The sequence below is a fragment of the Grammomys surdaster genome, unplaced genomic scaffold (assembly GCF_004785775.1).
Source record: "Grammomys surdaster isolate TR1022 unplaced genomic scaffold, NIH_TR_1.0 126063, whole genome shotgun sequence".
In the NCBI taxonomy this organism is placed as follows: Eukaryota; Metazoa; Chordata; class Mammalia; order Rodentia; family Muridae; genus Grammomys; species Grammomys surdaster.
Window position 1 is genome coordinate 2,077,651 of NW_021620873.1, and position 27,647 is coordinate 2,105,297.

At 43.6% G+C, this 27,647-nt stretch overlaps 1 protein-coding gene across 2 annotated transcripts in view; it reads right to left on the reverse strand.

Annotated features, from left to right (window-relative positions):
• Positions 1–5,890: 5,890 nt before the first annotated feature.
• Positions 5,891–27,647, reverse strand: part of Tent4b (terminal nucleotidyltransferase 4B) — a 64,677-nt gene continuing 42,920 nt past the window's right edge. Inside the window, exons 2-12 of one of the 2 annotated variants that reach the window (XM_028755520.1) lie at positions 21,283–21,406; positions 19,478–19,524; positions 18,737–18,857; positions 17,700–17,807; positions 15,901–16,029; positions 14,386–14,599; positions 13,416–13,542; positions 13,213–13,316; positions 12,922–12,968; positions 10,337–10,501; positions 5,891–8,513 (exon numbers count right to left, since the gene is read on the reverse strand). In XM_028755520.1, the coding sequence (XP_028611353.1) occupies positions 8,337–8,513; positions 10,337–10,501; positions 12,922–12,968; positions 13,213–13,316; positions 13,416–13,542; positions 14,386–14,599; positions 15,901–16,029; positions 17,700–17,807; positions 18,737–18,857; positions 19,478–19,524; positions 21,283–21,406 (1,363 nt within the window). In that variant the 3' untranslated portion in view covers positions 5,891–8,336. Of the gene's footprint in view, positions 8,514–10,336; positions 10,502–12,921; positions 13,110–13,212; positions 13,317–13,415; positions 13,543–14,385; positions 14,600–15,900; positions 16,030–17,699; positions 17,808–18,736; positions 18,858–19,477; positions 19,525–21,282; positions 21,407–27,647 lie in introns of both variants that reach the window. The other variant, XM_028755519.1, reaches the window with a different exon arrangement.

Below are 27,647 nucleotides of genomic sequence, written 5' to 3' on the forward strand. Positions count from 1 at the left end.
GAGAGAGAGAGAGAGAGAGAGAGAGAGAGAGAGAGAGAGAGAGAGAGAAAGGAAAAGACAAGGCATCATCTATTTGTATCCATCCTTTGGGTAGTTCCTCTGAATTCCACAACTTCAAAAAAGCTTTAAACATACACACAATTTAGAATGAAATTAAGTCAATCTCTCTCTAACACACACACACACACACACACACACACACACACACACACACACGAGTTTTACCTGGGTGGGTTATTTCAGATCCCTAATTCCTTGGGTTTTAAAATGGTCTTCTTCTTAGACAAACAAGAAATTTAAAACCTTTTACTTAAAAGGCAAAATGTTCTCAATTAAAAGCCAAAAATCTCGCATTTCTTAGTTAAGCTGGTCAACCCAGACTGGCTCACTACTGAATGCCAGAAAAGAAGTATTACAGCAGAAACTTCAGCCACAAGACTCGAGAGTGTGGCCCAAGGAAAACATCTTTTAAAATATTGTTATGCACCAGGAAGGCTCTGGAATTTCCCACAACCAGGCTGGCTTTTGTTTTTTCCCCCAATTTATCCTTAAAAAACACACAGCAGCCTTGGCCCTGTCAGCTACAAATAAATGAAATCCAGTTATTCTAGTTGAGAGCCCTTCCTCCTTACCCTAAAACCTGAAATGTGAGTTCAAGGCCAGCCTGGTCTACATGGTGAATTCCAGGACAACCAGGGCTACAAAATAACCAAAGATGGAGTTTGGACAGGGAGTAGAAAGTGCTCACAGACCTGACCCTCCCCCTCAGTGTTGCTCAAAGCAAAGCTCCTTTTCTTAAAAATGGAAACCGGCAAAAAGGACCAGGGTGCTGTTTGGGACAGCTGTGCTGCACTGTGACATTTAAGGAAAAGACTCAAAAGATAGGCTGGGGACTTAGCTCAGCTGTAAAATGTCTGCCTACTATGTACAAGAGCCTGGCTTTGATCCCCAGTGACCAGTTAACTGGGTGTGGTGGCACGTGCCTGAATCCCAGCATTTGAGGGGCAGCCAAGGGAATCAAAAGGACAAGACCATCTTTGGATATGTACCAAGTTTGAGGCTAGCCTGGGCTACTTAAAAATCTTGGCCTTAAAAAGAAAAAAAGACAATAAACTTCCCAAAGCAACTTACGTTCTCTGGTAAGAATGTAACACCAAAGCAGGTATGGTACACATGTATAATGCTGACATGAGGAAAGAAGGCAGGAAGACCTGAGTTCAAAGTCATCCTAGCCTACATAGGAAGATCATGTGGAAAAAAAGAGGGATTATTTTTTTTAACTTTCTTAGGAAACTTGGTTCAGGAGTGTCATCGTATCAACTTTCTAAAGCCTGTGTTTAAGGTTCACTGAAAGCTCCGGGCACTACACAGAAGGCCACTGGTGTCTTAAGTGTCAGGGCATTTACTTCGATGATTTACCAAAGCAACTTCCACCAGCCAGTAGAATATAGGGCAAGGTCTAGCTCTGCACATGTGCAGACCACGTGGGAGGTACGGCACTGTCTGACCAACTGTAATGGAGACACTCCCACACCCCAACAATGCTGGTATGGGTAAATGCACAAAAAGTAGCCTAGGCTATTCCCAATATTAAAACGTAGCCCTAGGATGGCTAAGCAGGATAAGGGAGTCAAAGGAAAACTTGAGACATGATTTAGATATTTACCTGTATTTCTTCACAATAGAGCATACATACGCACACATTCAGCGTCTAGGTAGACTGGGAGACCTGTCCTATGTTAGCATGCGCTCATCCTGTCATTTACTGTGAGAATTTGTTCAGATGCTACTGAAAAGGATTCTAGTTTTCTCTGGAGCTCTGAAGATGTGAGCAGAAGGAATCTGTGGGCACAGCTGGCTTCTCTTGGCCAGTGGGCACAGCTGGCTTCTCTTGGCCAGCCTCTCCACTGCTGAGCAACCTGACATCAATCAGCTTGGCTTTCTCAGTGGGCTCAGAGGCAAAGGACTGCAGCCTAGCTACTGCCTTGCACAATCTTAAAACCAGTCAATAACCCTGTCTCTCAGACCACCATTTCGGTCTCTCCCTCCATTCAGTAGTACTGAGGCTCGAAACCTGGACCTCTAGCATGCTGGACAAGTGGTCCATCACTCAGACCCACCCACAGCCCTCTTCCTCCCTGCCCTGTCCAAACTGTCTGTGTGCCTTGCACCATCAAACCTACAGCAGACTAATGCGGTTCCTTACAGCAGTTAAGGAGCAAGAGAAAACTGGGCATGGTGAGGCATGCCTTTGATGCCAGTACTTGGGAAGTGGGTTCTAGATCAGCTAGGGCTACACAGTGAAACCCTAGCTCAAACCAAACCAACCAAAACAAACAAATAAAAAGCTGGGTCACTATTGCAAATAACCAAATGTTTCTAGCTTCGCACTGGCTGTGGTGGAATGTCTCTCACTCCTCGCTGGCAGCACTTGTAAGAACAAAAAGAAGTTTTGCCATCAGCAGTAGAGCAAGGAAATGTCCACTCTAGCTAACCATGGCTATGTTTAGAAGTTTCCTTAAGCAGCTATTCGGGTTTTACGTAAACGCTCATACCAGCGGTTCTCAAGATAAATGAAAGCACGAAGCCTTTATTGAACTGCAGACTGTGAATAATGAACCCGTGGGATGGGGTGTGTGCATAGAGCGCAATTTATAAACTTTCAAGGCAAACAACTGACATCTTTGAAGACACTGTGAGCTTAAAAAAAAAAAAAAAAAAAAAAAAAAAAGAAAAAAAGCTTCCGGGTGTGAAATTCACTGTTTTCGTCACTGGTGCCCAGTCACATGGCCTCAGGAAATGTCGAGATTTCACAAACCATTTGTATCAAATCTCTTTCTGGTAAGTCCCTTTAGTGCCTCTGCAGCGGAAACTAGACAAGACTGGAGAGTTGAGGACTCAGACCTCCAGCACCTCATGAGCGTCTGCGTTGCTTAACACTGAAGGCAATGCTATCAAAGAAAAATAAACAGAGAGCTGGTTAGACACAAACCAATGTCGCCCGACTTCTAAGCAAGTCTATAGGATATGCTACCACAGAAGCATTGATCCCAGTGGCCTTTCCCACTCTGTCCAAAACCCACACTGGCTGCTACCGCTCCTTCCCCCTTTAACAATGCACACGGAAGCAGCGCTCCTTAGCAATGTGGAGTGTCACGGGATTGCTGAGCTTTCAAAGACTTGAACTCTTAAGTGGGATGTACAGGGAATCTTAAAAGCTGGAGACTAGGTGTGGACACCAAGTTTTGCAACGAACTGCAGCTACATGTATAAAAGGCTAAACTGATCTTGGAACAGCTGTAAATGCATGGAACCCAAGGAAAATGAGCTTGCACTCCAGTCCATAATTGAGACGGACAACCCAGGTTTGGGTACTGAGGCAAGCTCTACACCCCAGTAGGTACTGGCTGTAGTGCTTCTCCAAGCCCCCAACACCACCTAGGAGCAACCACTATGAGCCCCACAATCCCCATTAGAACTTTTAACGGAAAGTTCCTCCAGACTCCGTAACAGAGACCTTTCCTTCAAGCTGCAGGGAAGCTGCAGGAATACACAGCTGAGGGAGTGACAAGAGGCAGGAACTTAAATAAGAGTGTCAGTCTAGTTCAGACTACAAACAGACCCATTTCCTTATTTAAAAAAAAAAAAAACTGAAATGTAAAACTATCAGTTAACAGACTCACTACAATACATGATCTCCTGTTGCACCTCCACAAAGTCCAGGACGTACTTAAGCCTCACACTCCCATGGCAGCCAGCTGAGGCCCCTTCTGCTACCCTTCTCTCGTTGCCTCTTTTGGACTAGAGATAAAGGGCAAACCAAGTGGGCCTTTAGTAGGAGGCCAAATATTTACTCAAAACATGAACCCTCTGATTAGAGTGAACTGAGCAATCGGTTAATTGACCAGACTATCTAAGTTCCCACAGAAAAGCTCCCAAGTCTAAGCTGTGTGAAATACTGAGGGACAGCCTCAGTGTTCTTTACCCTCTCTTTATTCTACCCATGGACACTCTGATACAATAGCAGGAAACCACTCGGAGCTCTTGAGTTGAGAAGAGACAAAATGACGATACTCCCAAGAAACCCTGCTCCCAGGTGTGCCTGCACCTTCTCAGTACTCCACTAGATGAACTCTGTCACTTGATGGAAATTAAAACTGACTGTAACAGGCCAAGCCGAAAAAGCAACCTCTACAGCTTTGGCTCACTAACTGCTTCCAGTGGATGCTGCTTCCTTATTAAGACAGTTTCAAGCCAGACATGGTGGCACACACCTTTACCCAGCACTTGGGAAGCAGAAGCCGGTGGAATCCCAGGACAGCCAGGGCTACCTACTGAGACTCTGTCTCAAAACACACAGACCCACAGACCCACAGATGTGTCCCCCCGCTCTCCGATTGTTCTATGGGCTTGTAGATCATCAAGTTAACATTTTAGTATCTATCCGTGATAACTGGGGTCATCTAATAGCTTAACAACTAATTCTAAAAGTTAAATGTATTAGAACCAATTCTCTGTGAATGTTCTTTGGTTCTGGGCAACACAAAATCCCCAGCAAACAGGACGAAAGAAACGGAACGGTTCTTAACTATTTACCAGCCAAACTCTGGGACTGCAAAAACTAACCCAGGACTTATCATGGGGGTAATTTCCAGAGAACATTCTGTGAGCCTATCCGCAGACATCGGACAGGATATTCTTCAGACACAGGCCACAGCCTCAGGATCCCACGCTGCCTGTTTCCACCTTTTTTTCTGACTCTCTTGCCTGTCAAGCAATAACCCAAAGGCCACTGTACACCATACACATTTGCTGTCTCACAGGACGGGATGAGAAAAACATAGGAGACTCAAGATTACGGAGCAAAAGAGACCATTCAAAATGCCCTTCTCAAGCAGAGCACAGTAGCCTACACCTTTAATGCTGGCTGGCACTTGGGAGGTTGGGGCAAGAGGATCTCAAGCTAGAGGCCAGCTGGACTATACAGCCTATCCTAACATCTTCCCCGTAGACAAATCCTAACTCTACCCCACAAAGAGACATCACCTATGACCCATGGGCATTATCCATGACTGTCTGGGATGAATTAAACAACCTAATTGTTCCCAGTGTAGACTGAAGTAAAACGTCCTCTGAACAGGACAAACAGATAATGTGGTCAGGTGCTTGAAGACCGGAGGGAGCACACATGAAGGCCAAAAACCCAGGCCTGCAGTAATAACACAGCAGTCCAAAGAGCCTGCTGCTCTCTCAAGGGGCCCACGCTCAGCTCCCAGCACCCACATGGTGGTGGTACAAACAGCTGTCACTCTAGCTCCAGGGCATCCGCCATGTTCTTCTGGTCTCTATGGGCTCCTGGACATACATAGGGTGCACATAAACTCATGCAGATACTCACATACACACAATCTCCTAAAAATTATTTTAAAAGCTGAAGTTCTATAGATGGAAGATAGACTTGAAAACTAAGTGTAGAATCCTCCAACAAAAGCCACTGAAGAGTAGGGACCATCCTGGACACACTGTAACTCCAGCCAAAAAGGAAACTTTCTTTCAGATGGATTTACCCAAACCACACTGGGACTCCCTGTGAATACCTCTCTAAGCCACCAAGCACTGCAGCTACGTAGTAGTATTTTATTGTTCCTAGGGACAGGTACACAAGGGTGACCACCAGATAAACCTCACCACAGGGAGGCAGTATTTGTAAAATTCCCCTCCAAGAATACCCAGGAATGCTAGCGATCCATGGGTACCGAAGGACCAACCAGAACGGTTAAGATACGTTTCAGAGATAGCTACAAAAATCTTCATGCAAAGTATTGCGATTCAAGACAGAAGGGAGTCAGATACAAAAGATACGATGTACAGAGCAAATGAGCAGGCAAACTCAAAGTTCTTGAAAGTATTTTACTTCAGATTGAAAAATGAACAGCTCTGTGACGCTGCTCACTCCAGATACACAGTCTTCACGAGTACAACGCTGGTCATCTGGGGAAATGGATACACACCTCAGTTCTCCTTCATGCTTTTTCTTTTAGAAAGATACTGTTTACCAAAAAGAAACGGCAGCAGTACAGGAAAAACTATTTTCCCAATAAATTTACGAAAACCTAAGATTCCCAATGGAATCAAGATTATCTTCCCGCTATCACCACCTTAATATAATCACATGCTTATTGGACACTAATAACCCACCTAAGAGTACATTTACTTTCAACAATGAGGGTGATTCTTTAAAACAAACTTCAGTGTGGTAAATGTAACACAGATCTCTGCAGGTGTTAAGTGTCTGAAATAGGCAGCTAATACTGGATTTAATATTATTTTATAAATAATTGTTCCCTTAGCAGTAAACATAAGTCTACACATTCACGAGCCCTACAAAATAAATACTGTGATTATGCACAATATGTTATGACAAACTAGTTTCAAAACAACAAAACTTCAACATCTTGATAAAAATTCTGATCAGAATAAAATGTGACTCTAAAATTGAAAACAGTCAAAATAACATCACATTTAAAATCTTCCACAGTTTACACAGTACTGTGAGTTTCCAGTTGTGGAACACATTTCTTTTTTCCCATTGTAAATTAAAATATGAACATAATGAAAATTGTTAATTTCAGTGATGACACCGGTTTTGGTCTTACTTTATAGCATTATTCTCATTATAAAAAGTTGCACTAAGTGTCCATTTATGGTCTGATTGGTCTTCAGTATTCCTAAGTGTATAGAAAAGAAATCCCTAAAAGCCAACAGTACTTCACACATATACATATAAAAGAATCCCATCTCGGAAATGGCCGTACTGAACAGAGCCACACACACACTGATGCTAGACACGAGGGCTTTCACCTCCAAAGACCACTCTTATGACAAGTGGAGCGTGTACAGTCCATTATGTTAAACACCCCACCTGAGTCTCAACTCAGCAGGCGATGAGTAACAGGATTACACGCTTGCACTTGTAGCTGACCACAGCCAAAAGTTACAGGATGATTAAAACAAGCCAGTGTTTACAAAGTTTTAATTAAAGACAGCAATTCCATTAAAGGAGAGGATAAAGAATGGGATGACAAGAAGTATTTGGTCTTAATAAGGCAATACAAAATCGATCCATTATCAAAGACCATTTAATTTTTAAAGATCGACAATACCAAAAGCATAAAGTGGAGTATAAGAAAATAGTTTTTTTATAAGTATGATTTAATTAAAGCTGTTTACAGTTACTCTCTCCCACAGTAGTAAGCACGAACCTAAAAAGAATGAGAGAGGAGACGACAAGCACACGGGACGCAGGGTCAGAGGAGCCGGCATGCGAGCGAACGAAGGCTGTGGGGCTAGAGCCGGTCGCACTGTGACAGGAACAGCCTAGGCCCAGGGAGGCCTTTCGGTTCCTTTGAGGAAGAAGAGGGGAGAGGGGAAGAAAAGACTGCTAGGAAACACACACAAGTCCTGCTAAGGCCCAGCGCCCAGGAAGACAGCAGCACTGTAGAGCAGGTGCGTTAGTTCTAAGAGATGACTAGAGGTTCTTCAGTGTATACACAAGTACATAGTACAATTTTCTCTTTTTTACAAAATAAAATAAACATCATTTGCCACCATAAACCTTTTCTTTAGAGAGGAAAGAATTTCGAAGCAGGTCACAAGGGTTCTATGAAGTCAATGCTGAAGAAAACAGACAGGACCAGAGCTCATCACTTCCCTGCATGTATTAGAATGACGACAACTCAGATTATTCTTCAAACTAATCCTGAGAAAAAAATCTGTTTACAATTCAAATAGTAATGTTATGTAAAAAGTATTAACAAATCCACTATTACAAATATCAATTTCCTATATGGTCTTCTATATATACACACAATAAAATGGCAAATATATGCAAAATTATTTAAAAAAAAAACCATGCACAAATCACTTTCCCTCTTGGAGTCTGACTTCCTATGAGATGCTCTTGTTGACCTTCCCACCCGTCTCCTTGAAACTGCTCCTTGTTCCTATCAGCTACCCACACTGAGCACTGTTTCCTATAACTCTGCATAAAGCCAATGAGAAATCTATTTATTTTACATTCAAGCTTTAAATCTTAAAATGACCCTGTTGTAGCACATGACTTATCACATAAGCAGCCTTTTTCCCCCTTTTTTGCTTGCTTTTTGTTTTTGCAGTTGTCAGTCTTCATGATCCATTCCGTGGCGAGCTGGGAAAAAACGCAGTTGCTAAATCAACGTCTGAACAGTGTGAGGCTCCTGCCGTCCCAGGAGTCCCTGTGCAACTGTCCTGAGCACGAGATCATTGCACACAGAAGACAGTCCGTCGCAGAGCGCCGACTATCTACAAAGCTCTGAGAGGGGCGCGTCCCTCTTGTGTCTCCTCTTTTTGCCATGGTAATACTGAGTATTGGATTTGCCTTGATGCTGTTTGCTTGTCATCAAGGCACCATGGCTGGTTTGAGCTGTACCTTGGAAGCCTTTGCTGGAAGAACGGAAGAGCCTTGCTGATCCATGCTGCAGAAGAAGAAAGCAGTGAGAAATACAGCAGAGCTGTCCACTGACAAACCTGAATGCAGAGCAGCGCCCAAAACTAGAAATGGGCAGGCACGCTACTTAACAAGGATCCCCACCGCCACCTCTCATAGGTGCCAATTTGAGAGAGTCCCTCACTGTCACCCTGGCCGATCTAGAGCTTCCTCTGTAGTTCAAGCTGCCCTTAAACACTCAAGAGACCTGCTTGGTTCCCCTCCTGAGTGCTGGGCTTAAAGGGGTGTGCCACCACACCCAGCTATCATAGACTGTTCTAGAGGCTAGACAGAGGACTAACAGGGCGAACTCTAAAGAGCAGAGCACTAGCTTCCCTTCCTGTCAGCATGTGTACAACAGGAAACCTTCCTCGAGCTCCCACCGGTCACACCACATGCTCGGGAGCACTATCAGAAGAGGTTGTCAGACCTAAGCAGTTTAGAGGCAGGTTGGGGCAGTGGCTGCTCCTTTCCTGTTCCCAATGACAGCTCCTGTGGCTTCCGACTGGCACCAGTCTCTGGTTAGCCCTGTCCTTCCCTGCATCTGCATTTGGTGCCCATGTTAAGGCTGTGGAGGTACAGTGGACTGGGCAAGTCAAATCACAACCTCCAAGAGGCCTTTTCCCATGGTCCCTGCTACACCTGAGGATGGGAAAGAAAACTTATACCACAGACCAGTATCAAAAGCTTCTTCCCTTGCCGGATTTATTATTCATGGCTGACTAGTAATACTATTTGTCAACTAAAAATACTTAAGTCAAAGCTGATGTTAATCAACTGAATCTGTCTCCCAGCTACCTGGTGACTGTCATCAGCAACAGGTATCAAATCTGAACAAAGAACTCACTGTTTCTTGAGATGCTGCAGACATTGCATGCCAGTGCATTTCAAGCACAGCCATGAGGACCACTCAACAGCCTGCTCTACTCAGCTACATCCTCAGCCCCATGCTCAACGTGTAAAAGGGGCTTGGCTGGCACTAAGATCTATGTTAACAGTATCTTAAAAGGAGCCTCAGGACATCTGGTTTGACAAAACAGTTTGTTCTTTAACCAAGAGAGTTCTTTAAGTTCATGGTAGCAACTGTGCTCATGTTAGAAATTCTAACTACATGATACTTAATACACACCAAACATTTTCTAATTGTTCTAAGCATCGTTGTAATTATTAACATTATTCATTATAAAGTGAAAAGGTAGATTATTTTTGTAATCACTTTATGGATAAGGGAAGTATACAACTAAGTCCATCCAGTAGATGAGAAAGTAAAAGAGAGGGGCTCATGGGATGTTCAAGGCCACACTCCCCACCACTGAGGACCAGGGATCAAAACCCTGAGCCCACGCTATTAAACGTGATACTACGCTGCCTCTCTCTAATTTCTGCTTTTTCAGGTTGTGTTTCATTATTTATTCTTCCAATAATAGTATTAGACAAGAGTTAAATTTAATTAATTAGAATAAGTTTATGTGGTTTTCAATCCGTAAAAATCACAACTGTTATGTGATCTGTCCAGTAACAGTAAATACAGCAAAATAATGTATTTTCTCAATACATTAACAAGTGCTGAGAAAATTTTCCACTGTGAAATATTAGTGTTTAATAAAGGCATGAGAATGAGTGGGTCTGACGGAGCTTATAACCATGGAAAGAAGCATGCCCTGGAAATTCTATCAACTCTAGTAAATATGGACAGGTTATTCATACTTGTAAATGCTTTAATAAATACATTTTAAAAATTAAAAGAGAAAAACAGAAATTCTAACTATCTGAAACTGAACACTAGCAGTGACAAGCGCAGATTCTACCCACCTGGGATTTGTTGGTGTTGTTGGGTGTGTTAGTGGTTTGGGTGCTCTGCATTTTCCCAACTGCCTGAGAGACCTCCAAGGAGACATCCTGTGAGCCTACCCGGCTGACAGTGGGTGGACGGCAGAGCAGTTGTTTGGGGGTTTTGCATGGCGTTGCATCAGAATCCTAGCACAAGTCACACGGGTAAAGCCATGTATTAGTCATTTTCATATTCAAAACTCAGACAGGCAACAATTTCAGCTAAGTACTTTCTAGTCTAAACAGCCACATCTGGGAGCCGAGGAGGCTTTCCTTCTAACGCTGTGTGTGGGAAGGTGTGTGCATCCAAAGCACGCAGTCAGAGACCAGACAACATTTTTGTCTTTGTCTATTCCTCCACTTTATTTTTTGAGACAGGGTTCCTCACTGAATGAGAAGCTTCTGTGTCTGCTTCCAAGAGTACAGCTACAGGCAAACACAGCTGTGCCTGTTTAAAAGGGACACAGGGTGTTCACACTCGGGTCAGGGGACACTGGGTGTTCACACTTGAGTCAGGGGACACTGGTGTTCACACTCAGGTCAGGGGACACTGGGTGTTCACACGCAGGCCCTCTTGCTTGCACAGCCAGTACTCTTTCCCCGAGTCCTTCCCAGCCCCGTCTCCACACATTCAAAGTGATCTATGTCAGCATGTGCTTCTATTTATTGCCAAGTCACTCACCACATCTAGCTGATTGCTAAATCAATTGTGAATGGGCCTACGTAAGTTCCAGCTGAAGTAAACTTTTATTTATAGCAAGTTATATAAACAATGGAAGACCACCATGAGGAGGGAGGGACCTAGGACCCAGGCATGGTTCAATATCTTCAATCAAATGCAAAATGGCAGGTTTAAGGGGCATACCTGAGCGTCTAGGGCAGGGATCCCTGTTCTCAGCCCCACCTGGTTTCTTGACTGCTTATGCTGGCACACTCCCTGACATGTCAGTCATAGCTAAACTCTTCTTTTCAAGGCAGTCTCTACCTGGGACATGTAGCTTAGCATTTACTCCGTTTCCCAAAGCCCCATCCAGAGCCCACAGACGCAAGGACCCAGCACATCAACATTCACGACTCCATAACGAGACGCCGTCATTCGTTGAAAATGAAAACCCTATCTCTTTCCTCTTGTGTCTCTGAGACACAGTCGTGTTTAGTCCAGGCTGGGCTCCAGCTCACTACGTAACAGAGCACGTCCTTAACTCCTGCTCCTGATTCTCCTGCTTCCGCCATCCCTAGTGCTGGGATTACAGGTATACATCATCAAGCCTGATTTATGCAGTGCAGGGGACTAAACCTAGGGCACATGCAAGTACTTCTAAGACCCTAATAGGACATTTCGTAAATTACATACTAAAGTCAAAATTCAAAGAAAAGACAAATCTACCTTAAACTTTAAGTAAACTCAAATTTTTGACAAAAAAACTTTAATGTGAGATGTAATTAATAATAATAGAGACAAGAGGTAGAGCAAAGGTTACGGAGAAGGGAGCTAGGAGAGGCTGCCAAGGAAAGGGTTACGGAGAAGGGAGCTAGGAGAGGCTGCTAAGGAAAGGGTTACGGAGAAGGGAGCTAGGAGAGGCTGCCAAGGAACATGGGAATTTTAGGGGAGGAGGGGAGGGGGTTGAGACACCATCTCTCTATATGGCCCTGGTTGAAAATTGTCTCCCTCTGCCTCCCCCCCAAGTGCCAGGACTGAAGACATGTGCCACCATGCCTAGCTGGAAACATCCTAAATCCAGAGTGAGACTAGCTGTGTAAACACTGAATCCATTAACACTCATGCACCGAACCTTTAATCCTGGCACTTGGGAGGTGGGCGGAAGCAGGTGAATATGGTTTGAGGCCAGCCTGGTCTACATAGTGAGATCCACAACATGCATGCACGCACGCACATACAAAGAGCTAGAGTTACAGGCAGCTGTGAGCTGCTTGACATCATTGCTGGGAACCCTGAATTATACTTTTATCAAATATGCATATTTTATCAATTAATTCAATTAGAAATCTCAAAAAGTTAAAAAAAAAAAGCATAAGAAGGTGAAAGCCGCCTTATAAATAATATTCTATACAATGGGACCACAGTTCTATGAACCCCTACATGGAAAAACTAAAATGTGATGTAGAAAGTCCTTTACAAGGACAAGGGTGCCCTCTGGGAGTTAGACTGGGGACTGTTGGTTAGGAGTCCTCCCCTGGAGTGAGAGGACACTCTTATTGGAGCTCTGCGTGACGTGAGTGTGGTGATAAAACTTAGTGAGACATAAAGAATAACCTAGCCATCTAAATCCAGGATGCATGCAACTGAGGCTGGGGTGAAGTGTGACACTGCCATCTTTGAAACAGATCAAAGAGGAAGAGGAACTACTGGACAGAGGGTTAGAAATAAGCAGGTGAATGTTAACGAAGCACAGAATGCTAAAGATGTCACTGACAGGTTTCTTTAAAAAAAAAAAAAAATGTTGAGAGGAAAGTACAAGAATGAAAGGTATTGAAAACCTCCTTAGTGCCTCTGAGTGTCCCCAGAGAGCAGGCAAGCAGGCTGGGGCAGCATGTGTCATACTTACAACGTCACTAGAGCTGGACTGCGTGGCAGAGGAGGAGGACACTGGACCTGATGAAGAGTTTGAAGAGTGTTTACTAAGAGATTCCGAGGCTTTACTTCTACATTTTCCAAGGGCTTCATTTTCTTCAGACAGATTATTATTACATTTATCTAACTGCTGAGTATCTACTATCAAGGTAACACCATTTCCTGAAAAAGTGGCAAAAGATTGGAAAACGTTTCTTCCCATTAAACACACACAACACAGAAAAAGCCTCTAAGACCCAGTTCACCTTCAAGGAAAAGGTCTTACCGTTGCATGATGGCTCGGGCCTATTCTGCAAGCCCCACTGTTTTGATATCCAATCTCTATATGTGGCAACTTCATCCGTCACTCTAATTATTCTACCTAATATGCTGCACAGGTTAAACAAAAACAAAAGAGGTGTCCATTAACTTGAAGATAAGAAGTACCAACCACTGTCAACACAGCAGGCTGGCGAGCCAGACTCTTACCTCTCGGTCTCATTGTTGGGATAGTACTTTGCAATCGGCGATACTGCATGACTCAATACCACATAGGCATAATCAAAGGCCTGCTTCACCTGCATGGCCCCGTAGGAACTCCTTCCAACATCATTACCTTTAAAAGAAAAGGATACGGAGAAAGTAATCCTGGCTGCTGCTTAACATGAACGAAGGGTGACCAGCCCTTGTTCAGGAACAAGGGCGATAGCTGCTCATGGGAGAACCATCATGAGTGGGCTGTCAGTCATTTCCTTGGCTCCTCAGCCTTTGAACATCGGCACAGTGCTTTGCTATGGTACACCCACCCACTGCCTGCTTTAGCCCAACAAGGACTCCTTATCACATATACAAAGAAACAGCTGGCTATTGTCTTCTAGGAATAAAGCCAAGCGACACTGACTACAGTAAGGGAGGAAGGGTGCTGTCTGCCTGTCCTTTGTCTGTATTCGCTATGAACATACCTCTCCACATCATAGGCAAATATATACAACTTGGTGAAAGTGAGGAAGAAATTTGCACTCCCTTCTCTTTCAAGCCACTCCCAAAGTTAGAAACGTACAGGAGGGCCACACAGAAGAGAAAGATGCAGTCAGAACATAGTAAGAGCAATCTTCTGGAGCCTTTCTGCCCATGCTCACTGCTGTCTGAGGACTTCCACCTTACTCCTTAAAGTTCTGCTGACAACTGGCTGGAAATAACAGCCCACAAAAGGAGAGATGGCTACAAACCCACCCCAAAGTGAATTCTTTTCTGCTTGGCTTTGAAAAAGTCAAGTGGATACTACCCCAACTTATGTGGAAGCCTGCAAGGCATTTTTTTTTTTTTTTGAGATGTGTTTCTTTTAGTATGATAAGATTTTAAACAAGTATTAATTAGAAAGCATGCATTTTTCATCTGAGCAGAGTAAGGCATGAGTGATGCTCCCTCTGAAGCCCCCACAGTCCCCTAACCTCAATACCTGGTTGTAAAGGATCTTCGATATAAAGCATCGACGGCCGGTAGCCATCAAGCATATTCTTCTGTACTTCATCTTTGGCCACATAGGAACCACCATCCTTTATCCGGATGCCAGTCTTTAAGTAATTGAAGTGCCGTCCATATAATTCAAAAAACTCTATTAAGAGAACACCATAGTTTGTATTGGGGATGCAAGCATCTTCCCTGGGATGTAACTAAAACAGAAAAAAAAAAGAGAGAAATTATTTTGTATTTTCTGTTATGAAGGAGGGGACAGAAGTGAGATCCCAACTTCCATGAGCACTCTCCTATCATCAAAATCATGCACCTGTTGACAGCTATGCTGATGTTACAAAAACTGTGCAATGCACCGTGGGTATAGACCAGGCCGATCAGACTGAGTGTGAATCATATCAGGGAGTTCATCTCACTCAGCAGTCTGGTTATTGGCAACCATTGCCAAACAGGCAAAACTAGAACTCTTATCCAAAGAACATGTCTCAATTATAGCTCAAATTACACGGCTAACTGCTTTAAGTGTATTCTTATTTCTGGTGTACGTTTGTATACATGCGTATCAAAGGCAGTAGGTGATGAGATGTGTCTTCCCAAATCATTTCCCACAATATTCATTTATTTACTTGTTTGTTTATGTTTAGGGTCTCACTATGTAGTTCTGGCTGTCCTGGAATGTATTATGTAGACTAGGCTGGCCTTGAACTCACAGAGATCTGCTTTCCACAACATGGCCACCATACCTGGGTTTTTTAGGTAGCAGTGCTAAGGAGTCAAACCCAGACTTTATGCATGATAGGCAAGTGACAGAGGGTCTGTCACTGAAGTATACAAGACAGGGGGATAGACTGGCTGGCCAGCAAGCCCCAGGGATCCCTGTCTGCCTCTCCAGTGCTGCTGCATCCAGCTTGTTTGTGGGCTTTAATGATCCATGTTGGCAACGGCAAGTACTTTACTGATTGAGCCATCTCCTAGCCCCTTTGTGTGTGCCACTATGTAGGTGTGTGCTGTATATGTATGTATGTATGTGTGTGTGTGTGTGTGTGTGTGTGTATGTATGTATGTTCAAGGGGTGTGTGTACTTGTATGTGCAAATGCACGTCTAAGTGTAAGTACAGAGGCATGCGGGATCAAAGGTCTGCTGCTGACATCAGCTGTCTTCCGTAATCACTTTCTATCTCATACTCTTAAATAAGGTCTTTCACTGAACCCAGACCTTGCTGACTGATCAGTGAGCTCCAGACCGTCCTGTTTTTTGGTTGTTATTGCATTCACATTTATAGAAAGCAGGCCAAACATTACATGTTACCACATCTAGTAAAAAGTCTCAATCTCTTTCCTAGGAATGTTTAAACACTAATTAGCTAAATTATATGAAAGGTACCCAGTTTAAAGAGAAGCACTGTAAAAATTTCTGATCTAAATTTTCTCCTCAAATGTTTCTGCAAGTAGTTTATCTTTTTCCCAGTGCACACTGATATAGCACACCCACACAACTTACCTGAAGAAAACTGACTGCCATTAAAAAGAGACTATAAGAACCAATTCCACCTGTAAATACTTCATTAAGGTCCCTCTGTAATAAGAATTGTTTCAATACTAAAACCAAGTATGGCAATACAGGATATTTCTGAAAGAGAAATGAAATTACATTTTCAATGAATTCCTATATTTTAATAGCCCAAAGCATCACCAGGGGCATAAATCGGTCCTTATAAATACAAAATTTGGTATATAATTGTAATATATTCAATTTTCAAAGTAACCTTTCTAAGTAATGAAAGGGTTTCTCCTCATGGTGACATAAACAATGGCAGCCACATGCTGTCTGAACAGACATACTAACCATCTAACCATATTATTATGATCACAGAATGGTCTCTTATAAACAGACAACAAAAACAGCACAAAGGCCAAAGCACCCGAACATTTAAGGCACTAATCCAGTAAAATAGAAATCATTTCTAAGTGGCTCCCCTTCCATTCTGCAGCTACCCAAGCCCACAGTGTCCTGCTATCATCTAATGGACAGACCGCCATTCAGGCCTTCTCTTCCTCCCTACTCTAGAGAAGACAGGGCAGGGCTCTCAGAGCTGACAGGTATGACCCCTCTAGAACTTTTAACGCTCCAGACACAGAACACAAGACCTCCTACAGTTCACGACCGCGGCTTTTCATGTCATCTTCTATTGCTTGTTATTAAGCAAACAATTTGAAACTTGTAGTTTCTTTTTATGAAAAGCTATACACATATATATAACCCCTGCAAAAGAGATATTTTTCTTTTTCTATCTTTTCTAAAAAAAAGATTTATTGATTTATTATATATACAGTATTCTGCCTGCATGTATCCTGCAGGCCAGAAGAGGCCATCAGATCCCATTACAGATGGTTGTGAGCCACCATATGGTTGCTGGGAATTGAACTCAGGACCTCTGGAAGAGCAGCCAGTGCTCTTAACCGCTGAGCCATCTCTCCAGCCCTCTTTCTATCTTCTATATTCTTCCATGTCTGATGGAGATAGGGAAGCAAGGTTCAGCAGGCAAGAAGCCTCAGTAGGACACAACTATGATCCCAGCAATCCTAGATACTATCTAGAAAGATTAAAAGCTTGAGGCCCATCACATAGTGAGACTCTGCCTCAAAATAAAAAGCAAAAGACTGGGCATTGGTGGCACATGCCTTTAATCCCAGTACATGGGAAGCAGAGGCAGGAAGATCTCTGTGAGTTCAGGGCCAACCTGGTCTACAGAGTTAGTTCCAGGACAGCCAGGGCTACATCAAAAAACCCTGTCTTGAAAAACTAAAAAAAGACAAAAACAAAAACAAACCAAAATACAAAAACCAAGATGACAAGGAACTGGAGAACTGCTTAAGAGCTGTGAATGCATAGAACAAAATGCTTTCAGCTCTGGGGAAGCCGCAGCCACTGTCTGATCTATAAAATGTTCCAAGTATGATGCTGGCAACTTCTTTATTTTGGAACCAATTGAAATAATCTAACATTATCTCAAGATAAAGTAGTAAGACTTTTAAGGTTCTAATCTAAACTTGGAGATTAAAAACTGGCAGGAGTCACCATGTAGCACCATCTGAGCTCCCATGTCACTCAGCCTATGAAACCAGAGTAGAGGTGGCCTTCAGAAGTGTCCACAACCTTTCACAAAGTCAGTCACAGGAAGCACGAGAAATGCATGCACACATAATAGCTGAGCAGAAGAGCACAGCACACCACAGCAGTCGCCCGAGACAAACTTTCTTAATAGCTTCGCTATACAGACTGTGTAGCAAGGCTCTGACCTTAGTAAAATCTTTAATGAGGTCTGCTGCTCTCACGCCATTCTGGACATTAAAGCTGATATCAACTTTCACTTCAGTAAAAGAATCTGTTAATTTAATAATAGGAACCTAGAAAAAGAAGACATAAAAGTTTAAAATAGTCTCCCAAAGTAAGTGGCAAAATCAGGGCATACATTTCACTAGCTAGGCCTGTGATCTCTACGCTTCTCATGAAAACACAAAAACATGAAGTGCTCTGAGAACCAAGCTTGACAACCTGAGTTGGACTCCCAGCCCACAAAGTGGGGAGAACTAACTGTACCACGTGTCCTCTAACCCCCACACCTACAGGGTGTATGCACAAACATAAGTAAAATAACAAAGTTCACAAAAATCGATACATACAACCCATCTTATCCAAAACATTTTTTGACACAAGGCATGTGTAAAGCATGACTTCAGAGGCTACAAAAATGGCTCAATGGCTAAGAGTCGTCACTCAGAGAACTAGCACCCTAGCACCCACATTATGGCTCACAACTGCCTGCAGCTCAGCTCCAGAGGATCCAAAGCCCTCTGCTGTGCCCCCAAAACAACACACACAAAATAAAAATATAACCTTTAGAAAAAGGCCTTGATTTACAAGATCACAAATGCAAAATAAGAGAACAATATCTTCTGCTATAACTAGGGGCTATTTAACAAAAACAAACTCACACTGTAGACCAGGCTGGCCGCAAACTAAGAGATTACCTGCCTCTGCCTCCCAAGTGCTGGGATTACAGGCCTGCATCACCACTGCCAGCTAGTAATTTGTATTTTTATACTGAAGTCCTGACTGTATTATGCATGAAAAATTGGCTATTATTCTTAAAGAAGTGTACAGCCAGGACCAGTTATTTCATTTCAGTCATTTTAATAATAGTCTTTATGCATAGTCACTGTGACATTCACAAAATAATTCACTGAGTCACATCCCAACTGTGGTATGCAAGATTAGAGTCCAAGTTTCTCATGCAGGTAATAAGGCTTACAAAGACACAATGCTAAGAACTTACCGTTGCTTTGTCTAGAACTTTCACGGAATCCTCGTCAGCGACTTTGTGTTTCCGAAGGGCTTCTTCCAGGGTCCAGAGAGGCAGGTTCTCCCACTTCCCAAACACCACAAGATCGATATCACTGTAGGGACACGTGTGAGAAGGTTTTAAGAAGCATCAGTTAGGTCCTCATTGTAGCTGACAATTATGTTTACCAACTTCAAGTTAGGGCGTTGAGAGCCCCTTTCCCTCTCTGCTTCAGAACATCAATGTGCTGACGGCAGTAAGTTTTGGAAGGGAAGCAGAGGAGAGGAGAAGCAGGGAGTGTGAGTTTTAGCGACTGCACATCCTCAGCTATTTCACAGACCTTAGGCCCCAGGACACAGGACAGTGTTGGCAGAAATAGAACCTTAACCGTATTATATCAGTGAATGGATTTTTGGTTTGTTTGTTTGCTTTTTCTGGTATTAAACTTCAAGTGTACTGTCTCAATGAGAATGTGATCTGAAAATTAAGCTGCATAAGCCTGACTACCAAGCCCTCTTCCAATGTGTAAATACACACATTTACTTCCAATCTCATTACTTAAGTGTCTTTTCCATATCTCAATTATGATAACTGTTCTAATCAAGCTTCAGGACAGCCTGGACTACACAGAGACTCTGTCTCAAAAATAATAACATACAAGCCCCATTTCTACTTAGACACATTCAGTAGCCCCAGTATACAGTAATCCTTTCAAAGCTTCATAAATATACTAACCTAGTAGGTAAATACAGGCCAGTTTTAAAACTTCCAAATATCTGGACCTAGAACAGGGAGGAAAAAAAAAAATCACATCAAGGTGCCTATAGAGAAATGCATGTTCCTTTTGCCCTCTATTGGTGTTTTAGAATGGCAGGAGGTTCCCAACCCCAATACAGGCATTCCTAAAGTAGGGACACCGTGCCTCACAGGCACTCAGAACATAGCATATAATCTAAACCAGAGACCTTGAGGCCATGAAGATGGCTCAGCAGTTAAAGATGCTCGCTCTGCAAGCCTGATGCCCAGACCACATATAAAGGTAGAAGAAACCTGACTCTATAACAACTGTCCTCTGACCTCCACACACATGCCTACACATACATGTAATAATATACATGTGGTCACATTATACACAAGTTTCACAAGCTATGTTCCAAAGGCTAGTATCCTCTTACAAAACAAGGAGGATCACAAATCCTTAATTCTATTCTCTCTGCAGGAGTTCTCTCATGAATTCAGAATACTTCAGCTGTTGACCATGTACTGGTGTGTAGGTCAGTGCAAGAGAGTATCAGGAGCAGTCTTTACAAGATCCTGACGTGCAATCAACTGAGAATCTTGGCCCGCTGAGAACAGTGGCACCCAATTTTACATGTGTCTGTAAATCGAGTCTAGGATAATGCTAAACCCTTCTGGTGAAAAAGACCCGGAACCTCACCATATCCTTGCATTTCTATTTGTATGAACACAACTGCCTACCTCAGAAAGGTCGAAAGATCATGGCATCTTAATCTGGGGCAGGTCCTTCCTCGCTATAGGGTCTCTGCTGGTCACTGTACTACCAGAAACTTCCCTTTCTACCCACTAGATGTCAGCAGTGCTTACTGAATCATGCCAGGTGGAGCCAGCTCTGCTCTGCCCCAGGGAACAGAACCAGTTGGGCAGGGGAGTGATCACAGTGCAGTGAAGAACAGCTGCTCACTGAACACCATACCTTCCCTTCTATTCTTTACCTACATTTGAACCTCTTTCTTCTGCCAAATGGACAAACCTCCTCCTGGCTGCCCTTACATCACTTCAGGAAGGTCTAAAGAAACTATGCAACAAAAAGTCAGTTACTCTTTGAACAGAGAGGATTCTAGAACAGATCTGAAGGAATCCCTAAAGGGTGAAGTATGAATGCAAATAATAAGACACACACACAAGTGGAGACCCAGGCAAAGATCCTGTTCATTGACTGAGAAACCAAAAGAAGTTGGCCAGGGAACAAAGAGTGGTTTGCAACGAGAGGCACACACTCACCTGCGTTTGCCTCAGACAATCAAGTTCAAGTAGCAAAAGAAATGCCGACAGCTATAAGCAAACTGTAATGTTTACACTGACAGCTAGAATAAAAACCGAGACGAAGCCTTGCTGAATCCCTTCTACTAACTAAGTACTGTACTGAGGCTGGCTGCATCTTTTCCTTCCATTAATGAGCTTGAGTTTCTGTCCACTTGATTAGGTGCTACTCAGAACTAAGAGGAACAGTTTAGGGTAAAGCATCTGAGCGGAAGAAAGTCATCAACAAACCCCGAAGTCTAAAGGCTGTAGGACACTGTCTGCCTTTAAGACGTGATTTGACCAAAGGTGGGTGTGGCATGTGTCTGGGAAGCATGAGGCTTGAGTTCAAGGCTAGCCATGGGTAGGACATCGTTAACAGCCTGCTGCAACATGAAGAAGACTACCCCTACCAAAGCCCTTACAGTGCGAGTGAGCCACTACATCAGACAGTCTGGAGCAGGCTCTGCCTCGGGCCCAGGTCCAGGACAAGTACTCACGTCAGCACTGGGCCAGAGCTCCTTAATCACACTCTCGATCCTGCTCACCACCTCCATCCGCATCTTCTCCTCCTCGGGTCTGGGGGACATGTACTCATAAAAATCACTGATTTCTTCATGAAGACTGAAGAAGAGAGCAGAAAGCAGACGTGAGCAGGGCCAATCCGCTAAGAAGTCAGTTTCTTGAACAATCTTAAAAGTCTTATAATTCAGCTGATGAATTTATACTTGCAAATTTTTGCCTTCATTTTAATATTATAATCATACAAGTTAAAATGGTAATATACAGAATTTAATTAAAAGAAAATAAGAAATCCCTTGTGTGGTCCTCAACTAAGCTATAGGTGAGTTTTTTGCCTTCCTTTTTCTTTTTAAAACCAAAGGCATGCAGGCCAGGTCTCAGACTCTGCAGTCACAAAGTGGGAAGGAAGGAAGGCCCTGAGCCCAGGCAGCAGAACTTCCTGACCATCCCACCTCTCCACGAGGAACAAAACAGTACGGCATTAGCTTAACAAATTAACTGTCAAATGAACAAGCTAGTCAGGGAACCCCAGCAGTGCCCCAGGAAGAATGGCAGGCGAAGAAGGGCTCTGAGAAGGCGCTGCAGTCTTCCAGAGACTGCAGTGGGCAAGGCATGAAACCCAACGCACAAGCACATCAAATAGACAGGTATGTCTGGAAGGGAATACAGACGTGCATCTGAAGGGAAAGACAGGCTCGGGACAACAACAAAGCTAAGAAGTTCAGGCTGGGCTGAAGATGTGGCTCTGTGGTAAAGAATGTACCCCTGACATGTTCAATGGCTGAGTTCATCCCCAAGAACCACAGAAGGGAAGGAGTGAGTTGGGGAAAAAAGAAGGTGAAAGAAAGAGAAGAAAGGAAAAGAAAAAAGGGAAATTAAAAGGGAGGGCTGGGGATAGCTTGACTACAATGTGGAGTACGTATTTTAAAAGATCACCCTGACAACTGTATCAGACGGACAGAGTGGCCAGGCCTAGAGCACATCATCACAGGAGAAGACCTAGGACAGAAAGGAGCTCAGAAACACTGTACACACACATACAGCTGTCTGGGCCCTGTGGGGTAGGAAGTACTGGACAGGACCAAAGGACAAATGAACTGTGGGCAGAACCAAAGCTGTGCTGTGCGGCAGAGGGCATGAAAGTAGCACTCCATGCTTCCAAGTTCCCGAGACCTTGGGGAGTTACCCTGGAGAGAGGAAGTGGGAAGAGACTCAAGAGAAGCACCCTTTCAGCTCTCCCTGGGATTGGGAAGTGAGGTCAGGGATGTCCTAAAGAGGGTGCCTGCAACTAGAAAGCCCACTGGTCTTGGAACAGGAAGACAGAAACTCAAGTAGACCAAAATTGGCTTTGAGGAAGGAAAAAAATCCTTTCCTTTTCACTTTCACTGGCTGCAACTTCTACTTCATGAGGCACTGATGACTTAAAAAAAAAATGTGACCAGTAAAGCAACCAACCTTTTGTTCTTGTCTCTTTTGCTGCCTAAAAGAACTCTTGAGTTCTAGCTCAGGCCCTGCCTGAGAACAGTTATGTCCCCTGAACATGTGGCTCTAGGGGTTATGCTCGCTTGCCCATGTGTCCATGTGCAGGACAGACTGCCAAGCAGGAGCCATGTAAGCCAGAAGAAATGATGATAAACATGGTCACATCCTGGCCATTTGTCATGTAATACTGAGTAATGTCTGGATCTTGAAACTCCCAAGGTCCCAAAGCTGAGGCAGGTGGATGTCAAAAGTTTGAGGCCATCCTGATCCATGCAGCAAGCTTCAGACCAGCCAGAACTACATAGTGAAAACATGTATCAAAAATAAAACAAAAACTCCCAAGAGACAGTGAGATGGCTCAGCAGGTAAGGTGCTCCCTGGGATTGGGCAGGTGTCGAGGTCAGCAGAGGTCAGTGGTACATTATGAGAGTTTATCTGTAGCTTCGAGATAAACCAGTTCTCTGCAGGATGCTAGCATCTGGGGGGTGGGGGGAGAGAACAGAAAATTTGACTACCTCTACCGCATAAAGGCTTCCTTGCATGGTTTCTAATTCAAATGCAGGCAGAACCATTGAGTCAACCTGCCAGTTAAAGTTTAGGCCAGAAGACACCAGTCAAGAGAGTCTGTTCTTGGGCTAGAGAGATGGCTCAGTTGTTAAGAGCACTGGCTGCTCTTGTAGAGGACCCAGGTTCAATTCCCAGCACCCATACAGCAACTCATGACTGTTTGCAACTCCATTTCCAGGGAATCTGACACCCTTACACAGAAAACATGCAGACAAAACACCAATGCACATAAAATAAAAAGTAAAAAATTATTCTGCCGGGCGGTGGTGGTGCACGCCTTTAATCCCAGCACTTGGGAGGCAGAGGCAGGCGGATTTCTGAGTTTGAGGCTAGCCTGGTCTACAGAGTGAGTTCCAGGACAGCCAGGACTATACAGAGAAACCCTGTCTCGAGAAACTGAAGGGTGGGGGAGAGAGTCTGTTCTCTGAACGGAATGTATATGGGATGAGCAGGGCTTGTCACACTGAGCCTTGCCCTGAGTCTTCTCTTTCCAAGAACAGAGAAAAAACTCATCAAAGCAGGTTTTGTAAAGGGTGCTAGTGGTCTGTTCTGCACTGCTGACAGGTTTCAGATAGGGATCACAGGTCCTTGTTACGACACATGAAAACAAACTACACAGTGGTACAGTAGAGAAGATTCTAAAATTTGCTTTCAGTGCTGTGATACTGGGCTTTCTGCCAGCACATTAATTTGAAAGGAAGTTATTCAGGGTTCTACAAGTTTTAAGACAGGATTTCCCTAAGGGCTAGGCTGCAGTTTAGTGGTAAAGTATTTGCCTAGCATGTGATGTGGAGGCTGGGACTGGATACTCAGCACTATAAAAGAAAGGTCTACACATGGTACTTAATAGTCTATAAACTATCATCTCCCTTCTGCTCCCAGAAGTTACTGTATTTCTTTAGCTCCTTAAGTGGCTAGAAGAATCCAGGGCCCTGTGCACGCTTGTCAAGAGAACCCCTGCCACCGTTTTATTTTTTTTTTAAAACCAGGGTCTTGTTACGCAGCTCAGGCAGGCCTGCTGTTTTCGCTTCCCCAGTGCTACGGTATAGATGATCATGTGCCAACACAACCATCTGTGTGTAGAAGGTAGAAGGCCAAGCTGCTAAAGCAAAATGCCCTTCATCAGTAAGAAAAGGAGACCCATCTCAGACCTGGTAGGGACCTCTTACTCATGTCAAACACACCCTGTCTACACAGCTTTTCTATACAACTCAGTGACATGCACAATGCATACAGTAATAAATCTTGATATATTTTTCTTTCTTTTTTCCTTTCTTTCTAGAAACACTTTTTTTAGATTTTATTTATGTTATGAATATGTGTACACTGTTGCTGTATTCAGACATATCAGAAGACGGCATTGGATCTCATTACAGATGGTTGTGAGCCACAGTGTAGTTGCTGGGAATTGAACTTAGGACCTCTGGAAGAGCAGCCAGTGCTTTTAACCACTAAACCATCTCTCTAGCACAGCCTACATGACTTTGCTAGCACAGAATCACATGAATCTAGGTGCTTACTGACTAAGTACTTCAGAGACTAAATTCTGTCTCTGAAGTGCCCACTCTTGGCTGGGTATAAACTTGATATCATGATGTTAGAATAAATCAGGACAGAGACAAGTTCTGTAGGCTGTCTTTCACACACCAATGCAACTGCATGCCTCTACAACCATCTAACTACACATAGAAAACAATTTCTCCCAGAGTCTGGATCACAGTAATACCAGAAAGCTCTAAAATACCACACATCCGGTGCAGCTCAGGTAAAATTATATATTGCAGCTCTTGAGAACTGAGCTCTATGGCCAAGACTACACTATGCAACACTGCCCTGACTATGAGAATTACGCATTTGGTCTCTGTCCCTGATTCCTGAAATGCTACCTTGCAGTCTTTGGAATCCTTAAGGCAATCCATGTTTTTTTGTCCACTGATAGCTGGCTGATGGTGGATAACATCACGATGACGCTGTGAAGACCAGGGTAAGAGAGGAGGCTCAGGGCTTGGTCTTCCACCCTGCCACCTGGACATGAGGGAGAAGATCCAAGCTTACAGGATAAAGCTTCCCACATCTGCCCAAAAGGCTTGGGTCTAGCAGAGCTTACTGACAGCACATGTTGGAGCATCCCTGAGGGTGAGCAAGAGCCAGGAGGGGGCACATCTTGACGTCACTGACACAGAAGCTGGGGAGCCTCCAGATCATCCTGTGTTTCTGCATCTCTGCCATTTATCCTTTAAAGCAGCTTTTATAAGATAAACTAGTAAAAGTGTTTTTTAGTCTGGAAGCAGCTCTAGCATACTACCCCCTAAGGATGTGATCAAAGGATCACTAGTTTACAGTCAACAAACAACCTGGGGCTTGCAATTGGGCTGGGGCCACCAGTGATAGAAACTCTGTTGCTATCCTTGGGTAAGCAGGGTCTGCATGAACTAGACTGGGGAACTACAGAACTAGAACTACAGAACTATAGAACTAGAACTACAGACATCCAGCTGTTGTCTGCTACAGAATTGGTAGCTTCCCTGGTACAGACTGGAAACACCTACACATATAGACACAAAGATGGTCTGTGTTTTGGGAGGACAGGTGAAAGTATGAATTACCAAATCTCTCAGAGGTTCATATAATTTCCAAACTCTCTAATCTTGTCCTTCAGAAATATTTCACAAGGGTTAAGGGCATGGGTACAAGGATGCACAGCATAGCACTCATGATCCGGAAATGCTAAAAACGTACAGTCTGTAACAGAATCCAGGATTTCAATCACTGGCATGCATCGTCTGTCTACTCTTCCAATGAGGATTACAGTCTGTTTAGTGACATAATGGTCATAAGACTTGCTGTCCTCTCCACAGTTAGTTTCACATGTGATACATGTATGCACATGGTCTATGCTTCTCTCAGATATGTATACATTTCCCTGTTCCCACAAAGCAAGATCTGTAACTTACCATTAACAGTGACTAAGTTCAGGCAGTGACTTGGAAGAGAAGGGATTTACTGTTTTTAAATGTATACATTTACATGACCCATTTTTAAAAATGTGCATATTGATGGCATTGTATATTTTTTACAACTAAATCTTTGTAACAAAGAAATATATCTACTAGAGAAAATTATTTTAATAATCTTACCTGTAGAGCAAAAGGTTCTACCTGTGCAACTAGGGGGCCTGAGGAACTGCAGAAGGGATTCCATGGTCAAATGAGGGTGAGCACGGCCAGGGAGCAAGGAGGACCCCAAGCCCAGGCCTCAGTGACAGCACTTTGGTACAGACACCACTGACTAACAAGTCATGGTTGGCTTTATACACGTTTCAAGGAGTGTCTGCTGGTGTCAGAGTTACTCAAATCTGAGACAAACTTTCAAATTCACTACGACTACTCCTGGTATTCCCCTCCAGGGTGGAGCTGACAGCTGAGGTCCGGACCTTACAGCTCTCTATACTATTTAATTTTTCTCAAATACACCAAGACACTACGAGAGCTGAGCAATCAAGCCCCACAAAAATCACAAAGCAATATGAGTGGCTCCGAAGGGTTCCAAAACTCATGGTAGAAACAGAAACATACTTAGCCGATCAGGCATTCCAGCTTAATGCCAGACACCTCTGCCAGGGTGTCACCTCAAATGGCACAAGACCAGAACCAAAGCTCATCTTACTCCCAGTCCCAACTGTCCCCAGGACTTCCTCCTCCTCCAGTCTCTGCTTCCCAAGTCCATCTTTCTTCACAGGCTGATCTGATAGCTTACCAAATTCTTCTGCTCAAAACCAACCAAAGACACGTAGAGGCACTCCAGTCAGAGCACCCTGGGCCATATGTCCTAGGCCCTCTTTTCTCCTTAAAGCAGCAATTAAAAACAACTGAGCTGGGGCTGGAGAGATGGCTCAGCAGTTAAGAGCACTGACTGCTCTTCCAGAGGTTCTGAGTTCAATTCCCAGCAACCACATGGTGGCTCACAACCATCTTTAATGAGATCCGATGTCTTCTTCTGGTGTTCTGAAGACAGCAACAGTGTACTTGTTTACAAAAAAAAAAAAAATCTTTTAAAAAAAAAAAAAAAAAAAAAAAAAAACAACTGAGCTTTCCACAGCCAGCCTGTGTGCCCGGGGGGAAGCATTTTACAGAGTCAGCCTTGTTCCCACCTGCTGAGTGAGGAGAGCAAGAGTGCAGATATTGGACAGCGTCTGTCTCCATCTCTACAAGGTTTACTGTTAACTGAGCACAAAGCAAACCCTCAGGAAACAAGCTACCACCATTAACAATTTCACAAGACACTTCAATACAGG